The sequence below is a fragment of the Eptesicus fuscus genome, chromosome 17 (genome assembly GCF_027574615.1).
Source record: "Eptesicus fuscus isolate TK198812 chromosome 17, DD_ASM_mEF_20220401, whole genome shotgun sequence".
NCBI lineage: Eukaryota > Metazoa > Chordata > Mammalia > Chiroptera > Vespertilionidae > Eptesicus > Eptesicus fuscus.
Window position 1 is genome coordinate 47377589 of NC_072489.1, and position 27684 is coordinate 47405272.

Sequence of the window (27684 nt, forward strand, 5' to 3'; positions counted from 1 at the left end):
GGAGACCAGACTAAGGACCACCAAATCATGATTGGATACATGATATGTCACCTTTTCTCTGATGAAATGCAGATGGCTGGGCTCTTCTTTGAGGACTCTGATCCTTGGAACTTGCCTAACTCTCCATATCAAGAACTTCCACTGGAACATCAAAATGATTTAAGTCTGCACTTGCAAATAAGCCATAGCACCATGTGTTTGAATGCACAGCAAGCTTTGTAGGTTCCTTTTTGTGTCTTCTGTACTTGGTGTCTGGCTTAGAATGGAACAGAATGCCTACCATACGGCAGGAGGAACACTTGGCTTGTGTGAGCAGATAAATGACTATGATCCAAAGCCTCTTTACTCCATCTAGACGTTGTGGTGTAGCGAGGTCAGGACCTTGGCCCCTTGTGTTTTGGAAACAGTTTTCAGGTGATAAAGGACATTGCTATACTGATACCATTGCATGGTAACATTAGAAATCACCTCAGCAGGCTTTGGCAGAAAAACTATGACACTGCCAAATGATTTAACTCTTACAAATGCTTTTGAATGACTGTAAAAAAAATCACTCTAAAAGTAAAACAGTATGATATGTAATAGAGCAAATTTTGTAATAGAGCAAAATTTACACTGTAAACAAAAGAGCAGAAGGAAAATTTCTTTAGGAATATACCTATGTAATGAATTTTTCTTGGTAGTAAAATATATAATAGAAATATGTTAGTCTTATTAGAAATTAAAAATAAAGAGAAAAGGCATGGTGTCTCATTGAGAAAATGTAAACAATAAATAAAATGAGGGGGAAAAATTCAAATCCCCCATAATCTTACCACCCAGAGATTACATTAACAGATTAGTGGATACCATATTAGCCAATGTGAATGTACCACCACCACCACCACAGTAACACTGGGATCATTGTACTGTTTTATTTTATGCTGTCACTGAACTAAAACCCCCAGTAATGAGATAGGTTTTCTCTTTGCTTGTCAAGGCAGGCTGAAGTTCTTTGCAAACATCTAGTCCCTGAAACCCTAGAGAACAGCAATGCACCAAAGGCTGTGGACCAGTATTAAGGGGAGAGGAAAGTGGAGTCTTAGAAAGAGTTCGAACCAATCCAACCCGAACTTCAGACACTAGGCCTCTGGCTAAAGACAACCTACATTGCCTGTCTCATTTCCTTCCTTCCTTTTTTAAATGGCAGCAAGAAGAAAGAAGAAATGAAGAGGCTCAATTACCTTTCTAGAGTCAAAGAGAAGAAAGCTGAATGGAGTAAGGAATAATACATGAGAAAGCCTCTGAATCCCCATGGCTCATTGAAATCAGCTCTTGCTCCTTTGTGTGGAAGGAGAAAAGAGCTGAGGTTTCTCACTCAGATCTGGGCTGGCTTAGACACTGACACCTGCCTAGACATCACATTGCCTGCTACCTCTTTGTGCTACCTCTAACAGCCCCAATTCTTCTTCAGATGAAAAAGTAGGTCACAGTCTTTCAGGATTTCAACCAAAGAGCGTCTCACAGAAAATTTCAGCGGGAGTCATCTTCCCTACCATCGGAGGGCTGGCAGCGCCCTGCAATATTTATGAAGTGTTATTACATTATGGTCACTCCCATGCTGCCATACATCTGTCAACGTATGTGGAGCGACCGATCATTGAAATCCATCTAACGAGGACACAACCTCACGTCTTGAAGTTAAATCTCACAGAAGCAATACTCATGAATTCGCCTTATTAAGTTTCAGTCTTTGTATGTAAATGAAAGTATTAAAACAATGAGATACAGATCAAAGTCTTCGTTTTAGTCTCTCGCCTCAGATTTAATTTAAAAGTCTTAAATTATGCAGCGAATTGCATCTCTTTATTCTTATGGCTGTTTAAAATGTATTTAATTATCTTCCCTAACACGCAGAGACTACTTCTGCCTAGCAGTCCTCTCAAATGAATGCATTCCAAATCGGTTTTGCTGAGTTCTTAAGAATAATTAGGCCCTTCACCATCCATCCTGTGCCTTCAGGGTCTTGCATTGGATTTCTCTGGGAAGCCGAGTGATTGCCTTGAACGTCTATAGGCTCATTAGGTGCTCGTTAGTGGTCCGGAGGACATCCATCTTCAGCAAGTCTCCAGACAGAGTGATGCCACCCCTCACCGAATGCTTGAGTCTCAGAAAACACTTTTGATCAGCTTCCTGAAATTCAGGTGTAAATGGAAAACAGCTTCTTTGACACAATTTTATGGACTCCTCCTCTCCTCTCTAGGTTGGTCCCTTGATCAACTAACTGTTCTTTTTCCTTAAAGAACCAATGATGCATGAATGCATTGGTGGTAGTGCTGGTGGTGGTGGTGTGTGTGTGTGTGTGTGTGTGTGCTTTCCTCTTGGAGTCTCAAATGGAATAAAGGATGGCTCCTTTATCCTATAACTTCTAATGAAGGTTCTGTCATTAGAACATATTGGAGAGAAGCATAAAAGCAGCAGGAATGGGGTTCCTGACAAGGGACCTTTTTATCAATGTGGTTCTTGGAGTAATATACCAAGTGAGCCATGCTGTGGGATTTGAAGGTACTGGGTTATGGAGTCACTTTTGTCACTTAGATGTGGCGGGTGGCCTCACATGCTATTAGCAGAAAGGGGTTCTGCTTCTGGCACATGTCAAAATCTGCAAAACTCTGACGTGGGTACATCTTTTTGTACCTGGAGGTACAAGCTAGCATCTGTGTGCTTAGCCTTTGATTATCTCTGGTCAATAAGAAGTTTTCTTCTTGATTCTGGTTTTAGCAAGGTTTTCATTGATATTCTTGTTAGAATTAGGACATAGGATAGTACAGAATAAAGGAAGGGATTTAGATTTCAGAGCAAGACTTTAATAGCTTTTGGATGTTACTCAAATTGTAAGCGTTTGTTTTTTGTTTTTTCTTTAAAGTTTGGGCTTTGTGACCACTCTGGAAGCCTGTCCAAACCCACACACATTGAGTTCCTATCAATCTCTGGGGCACAGTGTGTAGAGACGCTAGAGCTGCAACCAGGAATGGCATGGCCCCTACCTTAGTAATTATTTATAATTTATTGGGGGGTGTTAAAATATCATTACAATATAATGTAGTAAATTAGTTTTTCATTTTGTTTTAAATGGACACAAAATATTTATGTTCTATTTAATTTGGTGAGTTTTTTTTTTATTTAAAACTTAATATAGCAGAGGTCTTAGTTAACCTAAAACATGATTTCCACCAACTGAACTATGTATACTCACAAATGAGAAGCACATGGTTTGAAATGAAAACTTAATGAAATATCTGTTAAAGCACAAATAAACACACACACAAGGCTAACTACTTGGTGGGACAGGTGACTCCTCAGGTCTTTAATGCTTTGGTTGGCATGTACACGAGATGGAACCTACATGGAGGGGTTTGTATGCAAGTCACTGGGGGCAAAGAAATGAGGGTGGCATCAGCCTCTAGCCCAGCCTAGCCCTATGGACAGAGACAAGCCTTGTAGGAGTAAACCGTGAGACACAGGCACAATCATTGGTGCCAAAGTGACAAAATAATATACCGACATGGAGAGGTGAGCCTTCTGCCCACTTCTGCATTAATCACACTGTAGTGTCACAGCAGAGATTAGCAGAGGCCTATTGGTCCCTCTGGCACTGGAGGACCTTCTGCTTTAGGGCATCAGAAGCATGGCATATATCCCTACTGTTATGAAGAATAGGCACGAGGTAAGAGGACATGTATAAGACATTATATTCAAAGTAAACTGGGGAGCATCAAATTCAAATGAGAAACTGACTCTTAGAAATTGTGAGGACATGGAAACTCCATGTATTGCCAGTGACATATGTCAGGGATTTGTGGTTCTTTTTTTCTTCTAGATTAAATTTTAAAAATATTATACCATGATTAAGTTTGGATGGTAAACTCCTGGAGTGCTGCCTTCATATCCCGTGCTTTCCGATATCTTTAAAATAGATCAAATGGTGCCAGATACACAGTAGCCATTCATTGAAGGCATGGTCTTGCACAGAGGGGGGAATCCAAGAGAGAATTGGCTTCTCTTTTGGCTTAGTTTTTAACAAACTGATCCCAAGCATGAACCTTCTCAGACAATCAGGGGAAATCTTGGTTTAGATATGGACTAGTGTCTAAGAATATAGGAGCAGCCATAGACCAGCCTGGCTAGGACACTGATTACTTTACCTATACTTTCTATTCCTTGATCTCTGTCACTCCCTGTCCCCAGCCAAGAGTTTCTAGGGAGCCTTACCAACCACATAAAGTTCTTTCCCAGAAAATGGTTCTTTCCACAATAGAAACACAATGGACAGGCAAGATACCATGGAGCCTGGATTTGACTCCCAGCTCTACAATGCAGTCACTTTGTGGTATTAGGCAAGTTACTTTGCCCTCTGTGCCTCAGCTGGGTCATCTATAAAATGACAGTGATGACAATCTCTACTCATACAGGGCTGCTGTGAGATTGAAATGAGACAACTGGTGAAAGCATGCACAAACCAGACCACTGTCAGTGCTCAATAAGTGTGGCCTATATGAATTGTTATGATGCCATATTTCAGTGCTATCCAGCTACTCGGGGACATCCTGCTTCTCTTTATTCTGTACAAATTATCACATGCATCGCCCATGCTTATGTATATAATCCAGAGGTGGAATCTAATGAAAACAAAAAAGCCAAAACTGATGAACAAAATAGATCCAGAGACATGGAAGCAAGGGAAAGACTGAGGGACCTCAGAGAGAAAAGTGGAGGGGGGGGGGCGGGGGCTGGGAAGAGATTAACCAAATAATTTATATCCCTATATGCATAACCCATGGACACAGACAATAGTGAGGTGAAGCCTGGGAGGGCAGCAGGAGCCAGGTGTAGAAAGTCAATTGGAAACAGGAGGACATCTGTAATATTTTCAACAATTCAACAATAAAGATAAATTTAAAAAATAATCTAGAGATCGAGAAACTGAAGTTGTTTCTGTAAGAGGAGCTGGTGAATCATTAGCACAGAATCCTATGGTCAGACGTGAGGCCCCCAGGGCCTTCTGATGTGGGCGCAGGCCTCTGGGCTTGGTATTCTGCACCAGTTGCCAAGAGCATCAAGGGGCCGAGTCTGACAGTGAAGGCAGCAGATTTCCTCCCTGCTGTTGTAGCTGTACCCACTCAACTGGAATGACCTGACTTACTTTTTTTTTTCTTTTCTTGTGCTCAGAAGGCATGCATTTGCATATCTTAGAACCAGATTCCTCAATCTGTTCCCACATCACTCAGCCAAGTTTGAGGTGCCCGATAATCTTACAAGGAAAGTTAAGCTGTACAGGTAAGAGCCTGGCCTCTGCCCCTGGAGAGTGCACTCCATTTGTACAAAGGCTGGAGCTGACCAGGAGTGAGTTCTTGTTTCAGATCTGGTTCTACTGTGTTCTTAGAAAGAAAACAGAAACCTAAGCCTGCCTTCTAATCCTTCGAGACTACTTGCTATTTTGCCCGTATCACTTACATATTGTCCAATAACCCAAGGAGGGAAAAAAGCACAGAATATCATGCTGCTTCTCTGTGCTTCCCTTCCCTCTGGAAGGTGACCTTGTCAGTCCCAGCTGCCTTGGTTGGCCCCGAAACCAACTGCAATCGTCCCATCCTTGAGTCCATAAGAGCTGTTGAGCCAACACTTTCTGTTTGGCCTTCCATGGGGAATCTGAAATCTGACCTCTTACACATTGTGGTGTATGAACTGGCAAAGTTCTTGAGGGAAATACTGCAATGAAAATCACTGCAAAATGTCTCAGAGAAGGGAAAATTATAACAACAGAAATAATAACCAAAAGCAGAATACAATATTTAAATAATAATGTTAAAATATGTAAATAAAACCCAAAAAGATGTATATAAACTAAACCACAATTTCTTGGGGGAAAAATCACTGGCTCTGGAAGGCAGAGGGGAGATGGGGATCGGTCCTACCTCTTCCAATTGCACCATGAGAGTGACATTGTGCCCTTGCTCTGCTGTCAACTTTCCATCCGCCGTGACGATCCGGAGACCCCGTGGGGCCTTCCCTGGACACTTCTGTGGTTTGGCCGTGTACTGTTCTCTCACACCATCTGTGCAGTTATTGGAAACCACCTTCCTATACCTACATGGAGAAGAGCTCAAGTCATAATCCAGCTCATTATAATTCAGATCACACTCCCAATGTTTTAAACTGAACCTGCTGCCTAGCCCTGAGGGCTATCACTAACTACATTTCATGTTGCTCTGAGGATTATAAAGCTCCCAACAGGAAGACAGATGATCATAGCAGCACATTGGACCTATTACTAGCACTTCCATATGCTTCTTTCATTCATTTAGTCAATCAATAAATCATTTCACTTCGGAGCTGTGGGAAATGCGTAGCAGTAGAAGACATGGTTCTTGCCCTCACTAAGTTTATAATCTAGTTGAAGAGATATGTGGATAATCTAGGAGCTACTCCAAAGGTTATATAATTAAGGGTTAGAATGAGTAATATGTATCACAAGGGAATTTTCAATTCGGAGAAAGAATAGATTGTTATGGATGACATGGTTTAACATTAGATCTCACAGAGCATGCTATAGTAATGGCATAGTTCAGAAAGTTGGCTAAATTTGCTCATTTCTACTCAATATTTCATGTGGGGTTATACTGGCTAAATCATTGAAACTTCATATTAAGGAGACTTCACTCTGCAGATTGAGTCAATCCTTCCTACACTTTTGCTTATTTCTTATTGTTTTTGCTTTAATACAATAATAAATTATCCTATAAGTTTACCCTATACAATTGATCAGAGTCATAATAAATTAAATCTAGCTCTGAAAACAATAGCCTGCAAGCCAAATCCAGCACACGGCCAGTTTTTATAAATAAAGGTGTAATGTAGTTTTAGGATAATTAACCTTTAAGGCTTTGTAGGTTCAGTGTTACCTATTCATCATCTTTTTTGTGTGGTGGTCCACAGTAACCATTTTATGTATTCATGTACAGGATGACCCCCCCACACACAAATGTATACACATACATTTTTTTGATAGCTCAATTGATGCTTCTTTCTGTTCAGATGTAACCCATTGGAATTAATAATTATTCAAAGTGTGTATACATTTTGGGGAACACCCTGTATTTGATTACCAAAGACTAGTGTCTATAATTAGTGGTAGAGTTCAAACTGGAAGCAAAGCCCCAGATCTTCCACTCTTCAAGACCAGGTATGAAGGGCCAGCTAATAAATGCTTTAGCTTTGCAGGCTATATGGTCTTTGTGACAAGCGTTCAACTCTTTGGTTGTAGCATGAAAGTGAACAAGGAATGAATGCAGCTGGGTTAAAACACACACACACACACACAAAAACACCTTTATTTATAAAAACTGGCCGTGTGCTGGATTTGGCTTGCAGGCTATTGTTTTCAGAGCTAGCCAAAGTCTTTTCCTTGATTTCCCAGTCTCAGAATTGACTACCTAAGCCCATAGTTGAGAAAGTCAAATTAAATACTGTCTGAGGAAGTGCTCTGACCACTATGGATCACTACAAGGTCAATTATTAATCTTTAACTTACCTTGTAAGGTAGTTGTATGGATTAAATGGATTAATGTACACAGAGTACTTAAAACCACCCTGACAATTAGCAAGTGCTGGTGAAATGTTAATAATAATGTTACCAATTACTTTTATTTATTATTATTATTATTATTATTATTATTATTTGACGTGTTAACCACCCTCAGGTCTTCCAAATGTCGTTAGGATAAGTCACAAATGTCATAAACTTCTGCCAGAAGCCCTCCACAAGCTAACTTCATTCTAATTTTCTGGACACTTTCTCCCCCACAGCTCATTCTGCTCCAGCCACACCTCTCCTTTTAATCAAATTGAAAGTATTTATTTTATTTTGCTCTTTCTGCTTCTATGCCCTCCTGTATGCTCCATCACTATCATGCTTTCAGTCACAGCTTATCATCTGTCTTTTCCTGACTATGACAGTAAAATAGTAAGATGTAAGAAGTTCATATTTCTTAAAAACATATATTTTTATTGACTTCAGAGAGAATGGGAAAGGGAGGTAGAGATAGAAACATCAATGATGAGAGAGAATCACTGATTGGCTGCCTCCTGCATGCCTCACATTGGGGATCTAGCCTGCAACGTGGGCATGTGCCCCGAGCGGGAATTGATCTGTGACCTCCTAGTTCATAGGTCGATTCTCAACTAATAAGCCATGCTGTCCAGTGAGAAGTTCATTAAAAAAATGATTTTTAGAAACAGAGGAAGGGAGAGGGAGTGCGTGAGAAAAATATCAATATGAGAGCAGAACATTGGTCAGCTGCCTCCTGCATATCCCCTACTGGGGATGGAGTCCGCAACCTGGGCATGTGCCCTACCTGGGAATCAAACCGGCAAGCTTTCAGTGCATGGGACAAAACCCAACAAATTGAGCCACACTGGCCAGCGCCAAGTTCATATTTAGAAAGTTCTTATTGCATTGTAGTTTAGTCATAGGGCTAAATTCTTCACAAGACTTTTCTTACTCATCTTCAAAATATCCCTAATAAGGAAGGTATTCTTACTCCTGATATATGGATGAAGAAGTTAAGATTCAAAGAAGTTAACTCGTTTTCTCAAGATGACACAGCCAGGACAGGACCCCAGACAACTTTTCTCTGGAACACATCTGCTTTTTTCTGCTGTGCTGTACTGATTCATTAAATGGGGCAAGGTCATCCCTTCTCTAAACCCTTTAAGGAATCCTTCTGATTGACTTGATAGGAATCATGTATGCCTTGTAGGACTGTCTTCCTGTGTATGACTGTGAACTTTAAGCTCCTTGAGGGCATCATTGTGCCCTGGACATGCAAGCCTGATCATCAGGAAGTCCACACTGGGATGTGGTTCCATTTTAAATATTGAAAAATAGCCCTTCAGGCACCTCACCCACCAACCCAGCTGTGCGGATCCCTCTCTTTAGAATCCCTGCTTCTCCTTACAATTCAGCAACTGAAGGGTTCACACCTAGCCCAAGTGGCAGCCTCAAACCCCTGCTACTTCACCGAGATCTCTACTCCTTGGATACTGGAGCATAGTGGCATTCTGGTACCAGCAACGGTAGCAAAACGTAACTGTCAAAGTCACAGAGTGATTATGGCATCCTACTGAATTTAACTGTGCGTCGGAAACTCGCTGTGTTTCTGAGGTGAGGCACTACTGGGCAAATAAAAGGCAGATTACAATTTTTAATCACTTAGCATCCAAGCACACCTGCGACTGTCTTGGCGAGTAGCTATAGAGGCATGGGCTCACCATCGCCACTGTCATCATCATCTAGGGAACATTCCTTTTGTTTGTCTCGGCTCTGCCCCATCGTTGCCTCAGGCTTTCCTAAATCCTGTAACAACAGGAGTTCTGCTTAAATCCAAAGCACGGATCCTTCCCCCCCTGGGATTCTGCCACAGAGAAGACTTGGTAATTTTTTTAAACGCTCATTAAAAACCATTCTGAAACTATTTCATTTCCTGGATGAAAATGGAATCGCATTAGCCCTCCCAGACCTGTCCTGGAAATTTAGAAGAAAATTGTGCATAAATACACAGTTAATTTACTCAAGTAAGCACACACCTGCTTTTTGCAATACAGAATGCTCCTATTTTCATACCAGCAGCTGTCCCTGGGTCTGAGTTACATAAATGAATAATGCATTTAATATGTTATTAAATGGGGCTGCTGCCTCCACAATAACAAGGCAACTTATGATTATGTTGGACCTAAGCTCTGAATATTGCTGGGATGCATTTAGTGAATAAAGCACTCTTCAATCTACCAAGAAGAAAAGCGATCTCTAATGGCAGGGGAGTCTGTACAATCACTGGAAAGGAAACATTCTGCAAGCGTGCCTTTGATATTACCGACCACTCATCAGTAGATAGTGTCTTATTACTTCAACAACCCCGATTCAACTATTCTCTTCTTATCTTGATACTCCTGTCACCTTTTCCTTTTTACCTCTACCTTCTTTGATTTTGCTTCTGTTATTCCTGTCAGTTTTTAAAAAAGATGAAGGCCATAGTTTCTCTTTGTGAGAATAAAACTGTTATTTTAGTATTTAGCAGGCTTTTTTAATCTTCTGATTTGGGGCGGAATACAGATGTTTATGACTATTCAGTCTATGCTGAGGTGACAAGATAGTCAAGCTCAGCCCATAGAAATCCTGTCCTCTATTTAGGATCACTGGAAGGAACTTTTAAAATAAAATGAATGATGCCCTGGCTGGTGTGGCTTAGTTGGCTGAGCATCATCCCATGCACCGAAAGCTCACAAGTTCCCACATGCCTGGGATGCAGGTCAATCCCCAGTGGGGGCATGCAGAAGGCAGATCATTGTTTCTCTCCTCCCTTTCTCTCTCTAAAACCAATAAAAACATATTTTTAAAAAATAATAAAATAAAAGAATGTCAAGAGAATTCCTCCAGGAATTATGATTTAATTGAGAATTCTGGGCATCTATATGTTTTATTTTTGTTTTAAGTCCCCCTCATGATTCTAGTGTGCATACAGATTACAAACCACACTACCCAGGTGGTTAAAATGTAGGACCAAATTGCCTGAGTTTAAATTCAGGCTCTTACATACCATATGAACTCGGGCAATTTATACAACCACTCTCTAATATAAAATAAGGGAAAATTACAGGATTTTTTTTATGAAGCTCCTGGGAGGATTAAGTGAGATTATGACTTCAATAGGGCTGAGGATAGAGTCTGGCACATTGTAAGAACTTAACAAATATTAAAATATCAAAAGTTAGTAAAGATAACTAGTATTTATAGAATTAAACATGAACTTGTTATTATCCAGCAAATTCCCTAAAAACGGAAACTATACTTAAAATAGAAGCTATGTTATTATTGCCAAGATTATCTCAAGATCAAATCTGTCCATGTCAATTCTTTTCTTAAAATCATTCACAACTTACTGTGGGCTTATTCATGAAGGGTACAGGTCAGGTCTCAACTAGAGGCCCATGATCTGGCCCCAAGTTAATTTTCTAGCTTAAGCCCTTCCACTGTCCAACACACTTCCCCAGCTCTGGCAAGCTGATGTCTACAAGCCTTCTTTTGCCTGTTCTGTTCATTCTGCCTGGAATGCTCTTTCCTCCTGTCAAGCTCCAATTCATTCTATAAAAATCACCTTAGAAGTCACGCTTTTCTGTAGAATTGTCTCTTCCCTTTTCCACAGTAGTTACCCCATGCAGTGACCAGTGCAGAGCTAGAACTCTAGGTCTTCTTATAGCCGAGGCTGGTCTTATTGACACTGAACTGGGGAGTTCTCATTTGTGCTCATGAGAAAGATTTAGTTTACTTCTTTTTGGATTGTATGTATTATATGCCTTTGTTTTCAAGGGAAAACTGTGTTGTTATAATGACACTCGATTTAATGCAACAATACTGATAAATAGAACAAGCCTTGAGGAGATAGACGGGAGCTAGTTCTGGGTACAGTGTAGGGATAAGACTTAAAATCTTCTTCAATGCAATGTTCCCATATTTAAGAATGATCTTGTGCAGTAGTCAGAACATCAATGTTTAGAAAGAGTTGGGTTCCATGGCTAAGCAGTTTGTTCCCCTTAAACTGAGTAAGTGGACCCTGGAATTAAGGGACTGTCATAAGGCAGTCCTAGAGAAATGGAGGAAAACTTTCCTTGCAAGAAGCAGGATGGAAGTACATGTCATTTCATTTCAGCAATTAATGGAAAGCGACTTTGTTTTAAATGCCAACTTGGTGAAATGGGACATATGGTAATACTAAACGAGATGACTTAAAATTGAGAATCATGAGAATGACACATGGAATCCACTAACTAAGTCAACTAGTTGTACAACCAGTTTATATAAAGAACTTTTCCCTTCCTTTGAGCATCTGCAATCCAAGGAATCCTGATAATCATTTCAAATTGCCCATGGACATGACAGAGCCATAAGGGATCTCAGGCCATCAAACACAACCTCTTCATTTTGCACAAAAGGGAAAGCAGGTACAGTTTAGAGAGGTTCCCAAGGTCACACGGGGGACTAGTAGCAGTTCTGGGCCTCTGGCTGGAGTCCGGTGTTCTCTTGCCACTATGCCCTACCACCTGGTTGAGAATTGGTAATGCCAACACCATTGAATGGACAACAAGAGCTATGTGAGAAACAAGCTCTCCGCATACAGTGACATTCACCTTTTTCATTTCCCAACCCCAATACTATCCATGAACACAACATCTAAGAAAGGCACTCTGAAGCATCAACTTGGTAGCAACAATGACCAAGTCTCTGCTGGGAGAATGCACCGTGCTTTGCTGGAAACCAGCTCCATGAGCCCCTGTAGTGTCGAGTCTGTAAATAATGCAAGTGATGTCCTTTCTGTGGACTTCAAACACATGCACCACTTTGAGGACCAGTTATTCTCCATGATACACACTGATTAATCTCACTGAGGAGATCAAACTGAACATGAAATCCCCACCAAGCACATAAATGTGGTCACCAGGGTAAAAGCCACAGTCCCCAAAGACCCTGGGAATAGCAACTCCAGGGCTATGGCAGGGTAGCCAGGGTCTAAATATTTCCATGGCTGATGTAGAGAGAAAAAAGTTTATAGAAAGCACTTACCAGTAAAAGTATTCCAAATGTAAATTGATAGTATGAAGATTACTATTTTGCTAGAATTTATGTATGTGTATATATTTTTTTCTGGACCCACTAAATTAATGCTACTTTCAAATCATTTTTTAAGCTTCCTGAGTAAATATCCCTATTGTATATTGAGAAACTAATCCTCAGGAACAATAAAAGCTTTCATTTTATATTCATCCAGGAGGAATTCATAGCTCATCTAAAGAAACTCCACAAGCAGAAATGTCTATGCACACCTTTTCATTTTTTTTAACACATCTAGAAATATCTCTTAGATAGCAAGAACATAATCTTAATAGCAAGAACATAATCTCTCCCTTGAGAAGATTATCTTGGTTTCTTAGAATAAACCAGCCCAACACCCACTTTATATTTACAGATTTTTTTATGGTTGGCATGAAACAAGCAATGTCCTAGTTAATTTAGCAGGTTAAATTTGCAGCACATTCCCTGGATCCCACACAGTAGAAACAAGATATAATCACATATGAGTAGAACTAAATGAGCTTGTGTTTGTGTATGTGCAGACTGAGATATATACAGACTCTGATAGAGAAACAGAGAGAAATGATTTGGGGGTTATTTCATGTAAGAAAATATACAAATGAATACTGGTTTCATGTTTTACAGATAAGACAGGGGAGGCTTAGATTAAACATGTCTTAGATCTCAGTATTGTAGTAACTATTAAGTATTAAATAAATGTCTAGACTATATATACACAATAAAAACAATTCCCTCCTCTTTTTTCCTTTACTGCAGAGGAGCCCTTACCTGATGGCTATTGGTGATGGTATCTGCATGTTGTAAAGTGACTACTGTCTGCTAAACATTTTGCTATATATTCATAATATCTCTCTATATAAAAGCCTAATATGCAAAGTGTCCCCTCAGGAGTTCGACCAGCAGGGAGTTCGATCACTCGCTATGATGTCACTGACTACCATTGGGCGGCGCGGAACAAAGGAAGGCCCCGGTTGGTAGCCGGCAGCTACTAGGGACCCTACCCATGCACGAATTTTGTGCACTGGGCCTTCTGTAGTATTATATTTATCCCAACAGCAAATGGAAACATTTTATAGACTAGAAAACTAAACTCAAAGAAAGGAAGACATATGCTAAGAATGATAAATGGCAGAGCTTGTACTAAAATCCTTTTTTTGGCCCAGTCAGTGTTGCTCAGTGGTTGAATGTCGACCAATGAACCAGGAAGTCACAGTTCCATTCCAGGTCAGGGCACATGCCCAGGTTGTGGGCTTGATCCCCAGTGTAGGGTGTGCAGGAGGCAGCAGATAAATAATTTTCTCTCATCATTAATGTTTTTCCTCTCTCCCTCTCCCTTCCTCTCTGAAATAAATAAAAATATATTTTTAAAATAACACTTGTTAAATGCTAATATAACTGTTTTTCACCAAACAAAACATCCCCCATTATATTTCATTCTTCATACATAACAAGCTTAAGCTCCAGTACCAGCCTCTTTGCTTTCCATGGAATGGCTAATGGAAGGTGTGAGGGTAAAGGGTAAATGAACAGAGGCAGGGAGCTTACAGTGGAGAACATAGCTGGACTCTGCTCACACACTTTTCCATGGACCAAGGACTAAGGACTGGTGGCCACAGCCAACTGGAGGGACATTCTGCACCCATTTCAGCTCTTATTCCAACTATCTCTTCTCAGTCCTAGCCAAGAACTAAAACAAAACCTGCACAATTATTCTGCACAGTGAAGCTGATAAATATTTTGGCATCTCCTCAAGATAGCATTTCTATGGAGCATGATATTAGCCGATGCTAGAATGTTTCCATCACGGTGAAGTGAGTGAACCTGAGAACACTGCTATATATACACAGGGTAATAAGCTGACTGTGAAAGTGAACAAAACCATTTATAAAGTGAGGCATTTAAAAAATAATAAAAGGAAAAGGAAGGTTTACCTGCATGCTTTCGGCTAAACTGTAAGATAGGTGATGTTGGGAGGTTTGCTTGTTTAGCTTGACTGACAAGAAATGATTGTTTACTAGACCCATTCAATTCAAACTCTGACTGCATGACCACAGGTGTGCTCTGTGTAGGGGATAGGGTGAGAGAGTGAGGTGTCTGGGGGAGCAACATTTATGGAAGGACCACTCTCAGGCTGACCTTGCACCTGTGATGCCCCTGTGCTTATCTCTGCCCAAAGCTAAATCAGCTTCTGTACTGACGGAGCAGTCGATGCCCACAGATGGGTTAAAACTGGCACTGGAGAGACTTGGGGTACATGATGGCTCCTTAATTCTATAGGCACAGTGGCCCTTTCACCAGGTGATCTCTTGGTTTTTATTGTCTGAAATGACCTTCCTCACCTTGTTAATGTGGGAAATGCTCCTCACCCTTCCTCTCAGTTTTGCCTTACAGAATCTATGGGCATTTATATTTTAAAGGAGAATTATAGTTAGTACAAATGATTCTCTACTGTGTGGGACTCGAAGGAGGTTTGCAAGCAGGAAGCTAGTATTTTAGCCCATACGGGGCAGATATCTGGAAAAGCCTGAATACAAAGGTCCAAGATAGAACCAGGGAGCTGGGTGGAATTTGCTTTACAAATCAGCAGAAACACCTCCAATTGCCAAAAGAGACTAATTATTGTTGTATGCTTTTAACAACAATTATGATGGTATGAGGATGTTAATTGCAGCATTGTTTAGAGTAGAAGAAAATAGGAAATGAGCAAAATGTCCAAAAAGAGGATGCCTTAGAATCCCAGGTGCTTTAATACCATGGAATTAAATGTAATTAGAGAAGGCAACCTTATATAATCCAACATGAAAAGATGTTGAAGGTATGTTTTTGAATGAAAAGTGGGGGAAAATAAACAATATATTTAGTAGGACATTACATATAAAAACAACCTCCCCAATTAATTTTGTATATTTTTTTCTTGGCATAATAAGCCACTGGCAAATAAAAAGTGTTTGATAACACACATGGCAATCAGATCACAGTTGTGTGGAAAAGAGGGCAGGATTGGGGTGATGATCTAAATGGACTTTTTAAACATAGAACCTGTGTATACATTTCTTCTGTAATTAAATATTGTTAATGAAAAGCTAAGTGCTTAATGACAGCACTGTAGTGGCTATAACATTCAATACTGAACCTGTGTTTAGATGCCAATGAATCAACACACAGCCAAGTGACATCTGGGGTGAGGGGCTGGAGTGACAGTAAGAAAGGCAGAAAGTTCCTTTTCAATTTCATCTACATTTTACCTCTTGCAAAATACAGTGTGTTTAGACAACACACTGACCAGTAGGTTCCTATTGTCACACACACGCACACATCCTCCCTCATCCCAGCCAGACACACACGCACGTGCACGCACACACACACTCACACATACATTAGCGCATTGGGCCCTCTGTAGGTGGTCACTCCACCTGTGAGCATCTTACTCTTAAGAGCAGGAATTTCATCAGACCTGCTAATGGCTGGTATTTATCACATGCTCTCTTTACATAAGCTCACTCACTGAGGCTGGTGCACAACCTTTTTGCACAACCTTTGCCTGGAATAGATGAAGGCAGTAGATATAACTTAAAAATCCTTTAGGATCAGATGCTATCATGTAAACCCATCGACATGAACCATCCTCTGAGAGTGAAGGCCGAACCCTGGGGAGTAATGCTTGTCATTCTGTGATGAATAAACATAACTGCACTGACAAACACTAATACACCTGGACGCTGATCACTGAATCACACTTTTAAGTTTAATTTTAATTTTATAGGGAATAGATGAAAAATGCCATTGAATAATTTATGCATCTGTGACATTTCATTTTATGTAAGTCAGGATTTATTCAGATTTCAAATACTGATTTGCCTAAGGATTGGTGAAACCTATTTAGAGGTAGCTTTAAAAATGTTTGTGTGTGTGTGTGTGTTTTCATTCTGCCTATTGAGTAGCATCTGGAACAATTTAGAATCCTCTATACTTCAGCGTCTTCTCATCAATACCAGAAGAGAGAGAGTAATATAACTTCCTTGACTGATAGAGGTAGTGAAATAAAATCAATTCTGATATTAGCTTTAGGGGTTTCTGATGCCCTTTACAAGCTCTAAACATGCTGGTACATACAAGCAATAAAAGTTTAAGTTATGTGTTTAATGTTATAAACTTAGTTATAACATTAAGGTTATCTATTCCATCAGCCCTTTTCAATTGTTTCCCAAGGTATTAGATGCTGACAACCTCACTGACCCATTGCTGTGAAAATGTTATTTGTATTTATCTTAGATTTTGTGTCATGGATCAAAGAAACCACAACTTATTCCTTCATTCAAAGGTTCTAGGAATCCATGACAGCAGAGAAAATTATATTTGTTTTTTCCCTTCCTGTTGAAGAGCTGTATATATTATTTTGGAAATCTTTTTTTAATTAAAAATAAAAAATGTTAAAATTTTCAACTAAGGGTAAGTGCATAAGAGAAAACCCGGAAGTCACACTCCAGTCCTGTAGCTGGCATGAGAAGTAAGGAGTTGTCAAGTAGAACTGGCCTGCTGGTGAGATGCCTATATCTTACTCTCTCCTCCCTCCCGCTTCCTCTCCCTCTCTTCTTCCCTTTCCCTCTTTTTAATTTTTAATGTCAAATTTTAAAATATGCACAAATGAGAGAATATAGTATAGTAAATCCCCATGTCTCTATTAGCATCCTCAAATATTACCAATATCTTTTCCTTTTTTAACATTTTATAGGAAATCTCACACATTATATATATGTAAAAGATAAGGTAGGTAGGTTTATTTATTTAGTTAGTTAGTTAGTTATTTTGGCCTAACAAAAATATGATTATCCTACCTAAATATATAACTATAACATATTTTGTTAATATAATATCATAAATACAAATATTTAGATTTAGATATAACCTGTGACGGTTAATTTCATTTGTCAACTTGAATAGGCCACGGGGGTGCCCAAATATTTGGTCAATCATTATTCTAGGTGTTTCTGCCAGGGTGGTTTTGAGTGAGATCCACATGTAAATCAGTATATTGCCTAAAGCAGACTGCCTTCTCCAATGTGTGTGGGCCTCATCCAATCTGTTGACGGTCTGAAGGGAACAAAAAAGCTGACCCTCCCCTAAATAAGAGAGAATTCTTCCTTTCTGATGGCCTTCCCCTGAGCATCAGTGTTTTTCCTGCCTTCACACTCAGACGAAAGCAGCCGTCTTCCTGGGTTTCAAGCCTGCTGGCCTTCAGGTAGAAAGTACACAGTCAGCTTTCCTGGTTCTCTTGCTTTCAGGCTAGGACTGCAAGCATACATCAGTTATCTAGCGTGCCATGCACCCTGCAAATTTTGGGATTTGGATTGGCCCACCTCCGTAAATATGTGATCCAATTCCTCATAAAAATAAATTATCTATCGATCCATTTAGCTAGCTAGCTATCTGATATAAAAACATACCCCTGGAAAACCCTGACTAATACATCTCCTAATCACCAGTCCATATTTAAATTTCCCCAAATAGCTAAAATATGTCTTTAGCATCCAAATATGTCACATGCACTATTTTTAAGTCTATAAATATCAGTTACATTTATGGAAAAGTCATGGATTATTTTCTCTTTTATGATATTTCTTAAAATAATACTGGATAAATTCCACAACACAGAACATCAAACCCAAAACTTAGAATCTGATTCCAGATTTATAAGGATCCGAACGCATGCCTTCAATGTGCCAAGAACGGACATGGAAAAACCCTTTCCTGCTAATATACTCTTGAAAAGTCAATGAGCTTCTTCTCTGACTCTAGGTCTCACATTTACAATGCAGGAAATGCAGATATGAAATAGTTATTTGGCCTTCCTCACAGGGATGCAGGGACGGTAAAATGTAGTCTTTATTGAGGAGTTCTGAAATAAAGTATTAAAAAATGAAGCAATTTATATATTATCACCATCATCTTTGAACCTGTTTTACTTCTTTATTTATAACTGGGGTTTTATTCTCAGATGAAATGTGTGGCATTAGTGCAAATCTGTGCTCCATCACTAAAATGAATGAAAGCAAATAAATTGTGCTGTAATGAAATAGGCCTGGTTTTGATCAGAAGTAATTCTGTATGTTTAACACATGCTGAAAAGCAGCAAAGGTTGACCTCTCAAGGTCACTGCTTCAGATACTCACCCAGTACTGTTGAGATAACTCTGTCCCAGGCTGCAATCCTTGGACAGAGAAGATGGATTGAACCAAAACGCTGGCAGGCACTGACCATTGCTGTGTCGCTCATAGCCGTAGTCACTGTTGGGGAAAGAGCCAAGAGAAACCTTTCAGTAGGTGGCAAAATTTCTGAGAACCATTTCATGTTAGTCCACAGGCAACTTCAACTCCAGTCATTTAGTCAAAAAAGAGGTATTCACTAAATGCCAAAAACTGAATTTTTTCCCCGGGAATATCTATGTTACCCATGAAAATATCCTACAGAAGCCATTTTCAGAAATGCTGACTTGGAGGCAAGAGGGATGTCTGTGTAGAGATGAAGGCTCAATGACCAATAATTCTTTCTAATATATATATATATATATATATATATATATATATATATATATATATATATATGCTAGAGGCCCGTTGCACGAATTTGTGGACCAGTGGGATCCCTTGGCCTGGCCTGCAGGAACGGACCTAAACTGGCTCTCCGACATCCCTCGAGGGGTCCTGGATTGCAAAAGGGTGCAGGCCAGGCTGAGGGACCTCACAGGTGCACAATCAGGGCCAGGGAGGGACGCGGGAGGTTGGCCAACAGGAGAAGGACCATGGGAGGGCTCCACGGCGTCTGGCCCATCTCACTCAGTCCCGATCAGCCAGACCCCAGCAGCAAGCTAACCTACCAGTTGGAGCATCTGTCTCCTGGTGGTCATTGCTTGTCATAGCGACTGGTTGACTGGTTGACTGTCTGCCCCCTGGAGGTCAGTGCATGTCATAGCGAGCAGTTGAGCAGCCTTAGCATATCATTATCATATTACGTTTTGATTGATTGAATGGCCAACTGGACGACTGGACACTTAGCTTATTAAGTTTTTATTATATAGGATATATATATATATATATATATATATATATATATATATGTGTGTATATATATATATATATATATATATATATATACATACATATATATATATATATACACACACACACACATACTAGGAGCCCGTTGCACGAAGTTTCGTGCAATAGACTTTTCCTACACCTGGCTGCTGGCACCAGTTATCCGCCAGCAGCAGTTTTCCTCTGGCCACTCGCCGATCAGAGCGCCTCCCGCCAGCACGATCGGCCACCCCCCACCCCGAGAGGAGCTCCGAGGAGCTCCGATCGGGAGGCGTTCCCGATCGGGCGGGTGGCCAGAGGAAAACTGCTGCTGGTGGAAAACTGGTGCCAGCAGCCACGCAATCGGCCACCCCGAGTTCCGCCACCAGCATCTTATGCAGCGCCAGCCATTTCGGGGACTCACGAGTCCCCGCCCCCTGCTCCTACCGCCAGCCAATCGGCCACCCTGAGTCCCGCCCCCCGCGCCTCCAGCCGGCCCAATCGAGGGTGTAGCGGAGTGATGGTAATTTGCATATTATCATTTTATTAGGTATGATATTATATACATGTTTTATATATATATATATATATAAAATTGATATTTAATTGATTTTAGAGAGGGAGGAAGGGAGAATGATAAGGAGATAGAAACATCTATGAGAGAAAAACATAGATAGGCTGCCTCCTGCACGTTCCATACTGGGAATCGAGCCCACAATCCAGGCATGTCCTTGACCAGGAATCAAACTGGTGACCACTTGATGCATGGATCGATGCTCAACCACTGAGCCACACTGACTGGACTCAATGCCCAATAATTCTAAGTAAACACCTTGAAGCTGAGAGACCAGATACAATATTCATTAGGAGGATACACATAGAGGTTGGTCTAGAGAAAGCTATAATTAGTGAACAGGCAATGGAGGAATTTCCACCCTCAGCGTAAAGTTTCACTGAAGAGTTTAACACAGCAACATGTGGCATGGTGCTCATTCATGTTGATGTCTTTGGGGTGCTCTTCCAAGACATCTGGATCTACCAAGTGGAGGAGCCAGGTCTGTCTGTGCATAAGCCATATGCTTCAAAGTCACAGCAGGAAAGGAAGTGTCCTTCAGGAGTGTCCTGAGAATTTCCCCAAGGAAAAGTTTTGTCCTGGTCCCAACTGGCAGTACTAAGAGGATTTAAAAATCCTCTCTCTAGTTGGAAATCATCAAAGCCTTTTCTCTGGGCCTCCTCTCATTCTTGCCTCCAGGGGCCTCTGAGTGGCCTGACATCCTTGGGTTCTGAAAGGTGAACCCAGGCAGAGGTTGATGACAAAAATGCACCTCCACATGCACATACAAATTGCAGGCAGCAACCAGCAAGCACTCGTATGAACTGGCCCATCTGTGTGATGGAGGTGAGATGCTGGCACACAAGAGGCGGGAAGAGAGAATAGGCTCAGCTTAAAAGGCCTGTCACCAGGCAGCTGGCACTTAAAATTCTGCACATACCAGCTGGACTTGGTGCTGGTTCAACACAGCATGGGTAGGAAGCCTTCAGAATTGATGCCTACAGGACACCCAGTGTTCATTTCAGATAATTAGTTTACAACTGCTGGAGAATGACAGGCAAGGTCACCAGGGGGACTGTCCAGGGGAGAGCCAAGGCAAGAGGGAGCATTCAATGACAACCACCTTTCATTATGCTACAGTCAAGTGGGATCAATAACGCTCTAGGTACTGGTAGCAACTCCAAAAGGTCATGGTAAGCCTTCCAAAATACTTTCAGAAATTATGCCATTACAAAAATCCCCTTTGGACAGAAAACAACACAATGGCCTTATTCACAATTCATTTCCCACTTCTCAGAATACATATCAGTTAGTGCTAAGAGAAACAGATTCCAATCTCAAATGAATATAAGAATTGGGCCAAGACTGCGGGGTATGAGGGGTGGGGGAGGGAAGAAACCTGATTACTTGCCTTAATCCTGTGTTTCTTTTACTCTAGACTAGCTTAAATTTGAAAAATAAAAACAAAAATGACCCTGACAACAAAAGTCTAGCTTATTTTGGCACCTCGTGAAAAAGATTCCCAAAGGAAGACACATTTCCAGGAGAAATCAGGGAGCTGGAACATCTCACGTCACTTCTTCCCTGTGGTTCTTATGAGAGGATACATTTGCTCTCTGCGCAAGAATGGCTGTTTGATAAGGCTAACGTTCAATTGCAAAGGTGAAATGCTCACTTCCTTCACAAATCCCCTTTGAATACAGTGGATGAAGGAGAAGCATACTGGCTTCAGAAAGAGGGCTGGAATGAATGACTTAGAATTCCCAGGGACATTTTCCCTGTCAAGGTATTTCAGGGTGTCAACCCTGAAAGGTAGGAAAGGGATAAAGTATTTTTGTCATTAGAATCATGTTGCAATGACTAAAACAGTCATGGCTGGGGAGGCCCCTGTAGAATTCATTGTGAGCTCCACTGTAATAAGCTCTCTGCCCTCTGGCTGAGCCCAGAATAGAGCTCTTGCCTTACCTATCTACCCACAAGTGAGGAACAGCCTTTGGTGATAGGTCTGAGTGCTGGCGGCCAATTTTGCCAGGCCTGCCCAGTGCTACTTATTCAGACATTTCCAGAGGTCTCCCATGAGAGCAGACTTACTTTTTCTAAGATATGGGATGTGTGTGTACATAATACCTCTCAGATATTTTGATGATCAGAGATGTGACCAGTGATTGCTACACAGCTTGAAATAAATTCTTAAAGAAATGACTTTGGTTCTCAAGCAGGTCAAGTTTCAGTCATCTAATACTGACTTACATATTTAGCAGTTGCATTCTCTAAACTCAAAACATAGAAATATCAAAGAAAAAGAAAAAATAGGGGGGTGGGGTGGGAGGAGCAGACAATGAAATGGATATAATGGAGTTCCCACCCACTCATTCTCAGTAATTTTTCAACCTCACCTAAATGCTAAACACTGACCTAGACCAAAGCCAGGGAACTCCTGGCCCCGTGAGCCAGATTTCTGCTTCCCAAATGGTCCAGGAGACTCACACTGGCATGCTGAGTTTACTTAACATCTAATCCTCTCAGGACTTTTCCAGTTTAAACTAACCTACTGCCTGTAAAGGGAGACTGCTCCTTTAGTGCTAGGATCACCAAGCTGTAGACTGGCAATGCCATCAAATTCAGAAAAGCCTTCCATGCTCACATAAGCAAGAATCAGCTGACCACCGAAAACTTCCAGGGATAGAAAATTTACTGCCTTCTAAGGCCATTGTTTCACTCCCAGGATCCCTAGATTCTAGAAAGCTTAGTCTTGAGCACACATATGTTTGCTCTCTGAAAAGACACTTCTTGTTTTCATTGTTGCCATCTGAAGCAACTCAGGGTGGTTTGTCCTGAGATCTATCACACAGAGGAAAATAATTACCAGCCATCTTCGGAATCCTCTTAAGTCTACAGAAATGCCTGGTTTTTCCATATGCACATGTACAAGTACGCCATGATGTCTCCAAAGGTAATTTCATAAAAATAGGAGGCTCTATGTAGGTCACTATTATTTCAAATCTCAGCTTTCATTAAGGGCCCCGTAAAAAAGCACGGGATGAGCATTCTGGCTTAGAGAACCCCAATTCCTACACTTGAATGACCAGCTTGCCCCCAATAAACCCCATGCCTTTTGCTCAGCATCCACTCCACAGAGTTCATAAAGATAACCGTAATGACAACACCAACAGTTATAACAACATCTAGGATTTGATACACTGAGGGACTCCTTGGGATAAAGGCACCAGCTCACCAGTCGAAATCGGCCTCTGTGCAGACACAGGGTTCAGATTCCATGGCTCCCGCATACTTTCCTTGCATACATTTCCGCTCTGATTTCCGCTTCTTATATATCCTTTTGGCTCCCATGATGCATGCTTCCCCCTGGAAGGAGACGGGATCTCAGGTACTTGAGCACAACACTGGGACCTTCCCTGCGCCACACTGGGCAGTCCGGGGAGATGTTCTCAAACCTCAGTGTGATCTGGACTGAGGTGGTCTGCTCTGTGCTGACGGCTTTTTTGTTTTGTTTTGATTTTGTTTTTTTGTTAATCCTCACCTGAGGATATTTTCCCATTGATTTTTAAAGAGAGTGGAAGGGAGAGGGAGAGACAGAGAGAAACATCGATATGAAAGAGGCATATCAATTGGTTGCCTCCTGCATGCACCCTGACCAGGGCCAGGGAACCTGTAACCAAGGTACGTGCTCTTGACCGGAATCGAACCCAGGACTTTTCAGTCCGCAGGCCGACACTCTATCCCCTGAGCCAAACGGCTAGGGCTGTCAGCTTTTTCTTGTCAGTGTCGGCAGCCCCGGTATAGAATGTGACTAATAAAGTCAGTTTGAAGAAGCAGATATCATGAAGGCTCAGTCCCATAAGTGTATTGCAACAAATCTGGGATAATTAAGTTCAATTCTCCTATTAGAAAAGATGTATACCCTTGCTCACTCATGAGCATATGCAATAGAGCATTGCCTAAGAAATATAAAGATCCCTTTTGCCCCAATGTATGCTGCTTCTGCCCACGCAGCTTTTTACACTGATTTTATATCCATCTATCAGACAAGCAAGAAAACTGAATTCAGTGTTTCTCTACAAAATAAAAGCTTTGAACACACAACGCTCCTGCCTCCCCAAGGAGAAAATATCAGCCGTGTAAACGAGTGATAATTTTACTGTTGCATCTCTGAATGGAGTGGGCGAGTCAGTGGATGCATCGGGCACTGCCAAACAGCTCCCTCTGCACGTCTGAAGGACCAGAGCACAGCTCAGTCTGAGCTACTACAACCTGTCTCTCTTGAGCAAACTCACTTTACCTGGCTCCATTCCGCCCCTACATGTAAATATATCACAGTCTAGGCTGGGGGTAAAAGATGTGTTATTGCCTGAATACGGCGATGGCTTTGCAATGGACCATCCTTTCAGGGCCCTGGATAACGTCTGACTTGGGAACTCAAAGGAGAGAGGCTTTCAGACAAGCATTCTGATATGAGCTAAATAGCCGAGGGGCCAGGACAAAGGAACGTTTCCTATTAATAATTCTGCATTCTTGTACCACGAGTACCCTGGGAGAGGCGAGAATCAGTACCTGATCCCAGGGAGTCACAAGAGTGGGGAGGAAGGACACGCCTGGCATCGCTCACAGAGCATAAGCTTGTTATTTCATGTCTCTGTTTGCTTTGCTAGATCAAATTCAAGACCCTTTGCTCACCCCTGCCTCCACCCTGCATCCATATGACATGCTCAGATAAATTAGGTTTGTATGCCCGTGCTGAGTTGGTATTTCATTTCGAGTTGTAAGTCTAAGCCAAGCGCATTTGAATTTTATCTCATTATATCCTAGTACAATAAAAACAGAAATTACTTCACAACAAGCTATAAAATGTAGAGTTTGTTCACTGCTACAGAACACAAAACACGTAAGAAAGCACAAGAGGAGCATTCTGGCTTAGAGAACCCCAATTCCTACCCTTGAATGACTAGCTTGCCCCCAATACTCCCCATGCCTTTTGCTCAGCATCTACCCTCTGCTCTCTCCCTCCTACCTGGCTGTGCAGCTGCCAAGGTCTGTAGTCCTCCTCGGCACACCGTCTATCGAAAATGGACTTGTAGTCCACTTTGACCAGCTGCCATTCCGAGCGGTGGCTGAAGTGTCCAAACACTCTACAGAGTTCATAAAGATGAAGATAATTGCAATAATAAAAATGTCAATAGTTATAACAACAGCTAGCATTTGTCCAGTGTACTAATAAGTACATTACATTGATCGTATCACTTAATCCTCAAAACGCATTTATAAAGAGGGCGACTATTATTGGCTCCACTTCACCTATGGGTAACGTGAGGCTCAAAGAGTTTTGTTCATTTGTAAAAACCAATGTCAAATCACTAAAGAACTAGTAGGATCAGGACATAGAGTGTTTAGCGTAAAAGATCACTTCTATATATCATACCAGAGAATAGTTAACAAAAAAAATAAAAATAAAATAAAAAATCAATAAATCAATCAACCAACCAATAATGGAGAAAACAATCACAAATACTGCTTTCTACATGGTCTGAGATTGTACTTCTAGGCGGTCTTGCTAATGTACCTGATTTTCATGCTATTTAATTCCCTACCAGTCGCTAGGGAAAGTGGGTGGCAAGGCCAAGTGCTTACAACTGCTTCCTACACTGTGCATTCTACTCTGCTTATTGAAAAGACACAGGTATTTAATGAGGTGATCGGATCACTAATTGTAGATAAGGAATAAAAACCACAAAGCAGCCTTTTCGGTCAGCATTTTTTATCTGTTTTGCAAATATAAAACTTAAATGAAGACAAATTACGGAAGAAATTGCTAATATAGCTATGTTTACCATGGCCAAAAGTGTAGCTATTAGGCATATTAAATGTGTATTGATTTTTTTTTCTATTATTAAAAAAGAAAAAGAAGGGGGGACAGAAAAGTTAGAAAATATACCAACTCGTTGCTTTGATTTTTACATTGCCATTTCCGGATTTTTACATTGCCATTTTCAGATTTTTACATTGCCATTTCTGACAGGATCAACTACTTTAAAACCTTCCCTCTGTTTCCTATGTCCAATTTTCTAGGGGAAGGAAAAGGCACAGTTTCATATTTTAAATTCAAAGCCAATGTTTTGAACCCCACAGGCAGGCAAGTCATTAATCAAGTCTTTCACAAATTAATGATCATCTCTTTCCAGACAAGAATGAGTGCAAATGCAATTTCCCAAGAACAGATTGTTCTCAGGGTTTCCCTAATATGCCTCACAATTGGGTTAGGTAAAGAGCCAGGGAAAAAGAAAAGCCTGCGTGGGGTTTTGCTCAAGCTCTGAGTTCTGCCTTAAAGTGAAACCATTCTTTATATTCCCATAACTTTCTATGTAGTGAATGTGTTTATTATGAAAGTTCTAAATGCATAGCTTTATTTTCTATTGCAATGATCTCTTCTAATTTCCCTCAGCACATTCAGGAGGCGGCAGAAATGAGCTAGTTTGCCACCCACCCTCAGTGTGGGACTCCCCATAATTAGTAAAAGCCAGGGAACTGGCACCCGTACTTTTCTTTCCTCTTTACTGGGGAATCATGAAATCAGATGTACGGACTTTGCCGGCAACTCCAAACCTAACAGCAGCAAAGCGAACAAACAGCTAAAAAACACGTTTCTGGATGAATATTAAGACGTGTTCCACTTACGTCATGATTAGAGTCTCTTCCCCAGGCTCACCCAGAACCCCGTCCACAAAAAGGGGAATAGATGTGAAACTGTATTTGCTCCAAGATCTCCCTTCATCAAAACTCAACCTAATGACAGAAAAGAAAAAATTACAGTCCTCAGATCTCCAAAGGAAAAATAAAAATCCCTTCAAAAGAACGATACTACCAACCAGGAGAGAATCCATTTGAAAAGTGCGGAAGGCATTGTCAAAGTGAGCCGTGAATAAGTGTCCTTAATTACATGAGAAGGTAGAAATACAGTTAGCCCAGCGATTTGGGACCCCGGTGTGTTATTACATTAACAAGGGGAGAGCTGCATGAAATGAGAATAATAATGAGTCTTTGATAGAATTCGTTTTTAAATTTGGATATTTTATTAGATCTTAGATCTCAATGTGACTCTCTCCAAAACCTCAGGGCACTCGTAGCCAGCCTTTCAGGTGATTCTGAAGAGCAATGGCCAGAGGGGACCTATTCAGATGGACTGGAGCCAGCCACCTCCAAGTGATCAGAGCCTAACAGAGTCTCTCTTACATCGTTATCAATCCTGGTTGACTCACTGAGTGAATGAATGGGTACAGAATGACAGACTCTTGATAGCAAGAGGAGAGAAGTCTGCAACTCTGAGGGTCACGCAAGATGTTTCTTTTGCTCCGTCCTTC

General features: G+C 41.0%; 1 protein-coding gene across 4 annotated transcripts in view; it reads right to left on the reverse strand.

Annotated features, from left to right (window-relative positions):
• The window catches only part of SORCS1 (sortilin related VPS10 domain containing receptor 1), a 467090-nt gene that overhangs the window by 61116 nt on the left and 378290 nt on the right, over nucleotides 1-27684 (reverse strand). For all 4 annotated transcript variants that reach the window (XM_054729115.1, XM_008144286.3, XM_054729116.1 and 1 more), the window contains exons 14-18: nucleotides 27002-27109; nucleotides 25341-25458; nucleotides 23547-23677; nucleotides 18856-18969; nucleotides 5955-6126 (exon numbers count right to left, since the gene is read on the reverse strand). In XM_054729115.1, the coding sequence (XP_054585090.1) occupies nucleotides 5955-6126; nucleotides 18856-18969; nucleotides 23547-23677; nucleotides 25341-25458; nucleotides 27002-27109 (643 nt within the window). The remainder of the gene's footprint in view (nucleotides 1-5954; nucleotides 6127-18855; nucleotides 18970-23546; nucleotides 23678-25340; nucleotides 25459-27001; nucleotides 27110-27684) is intronic.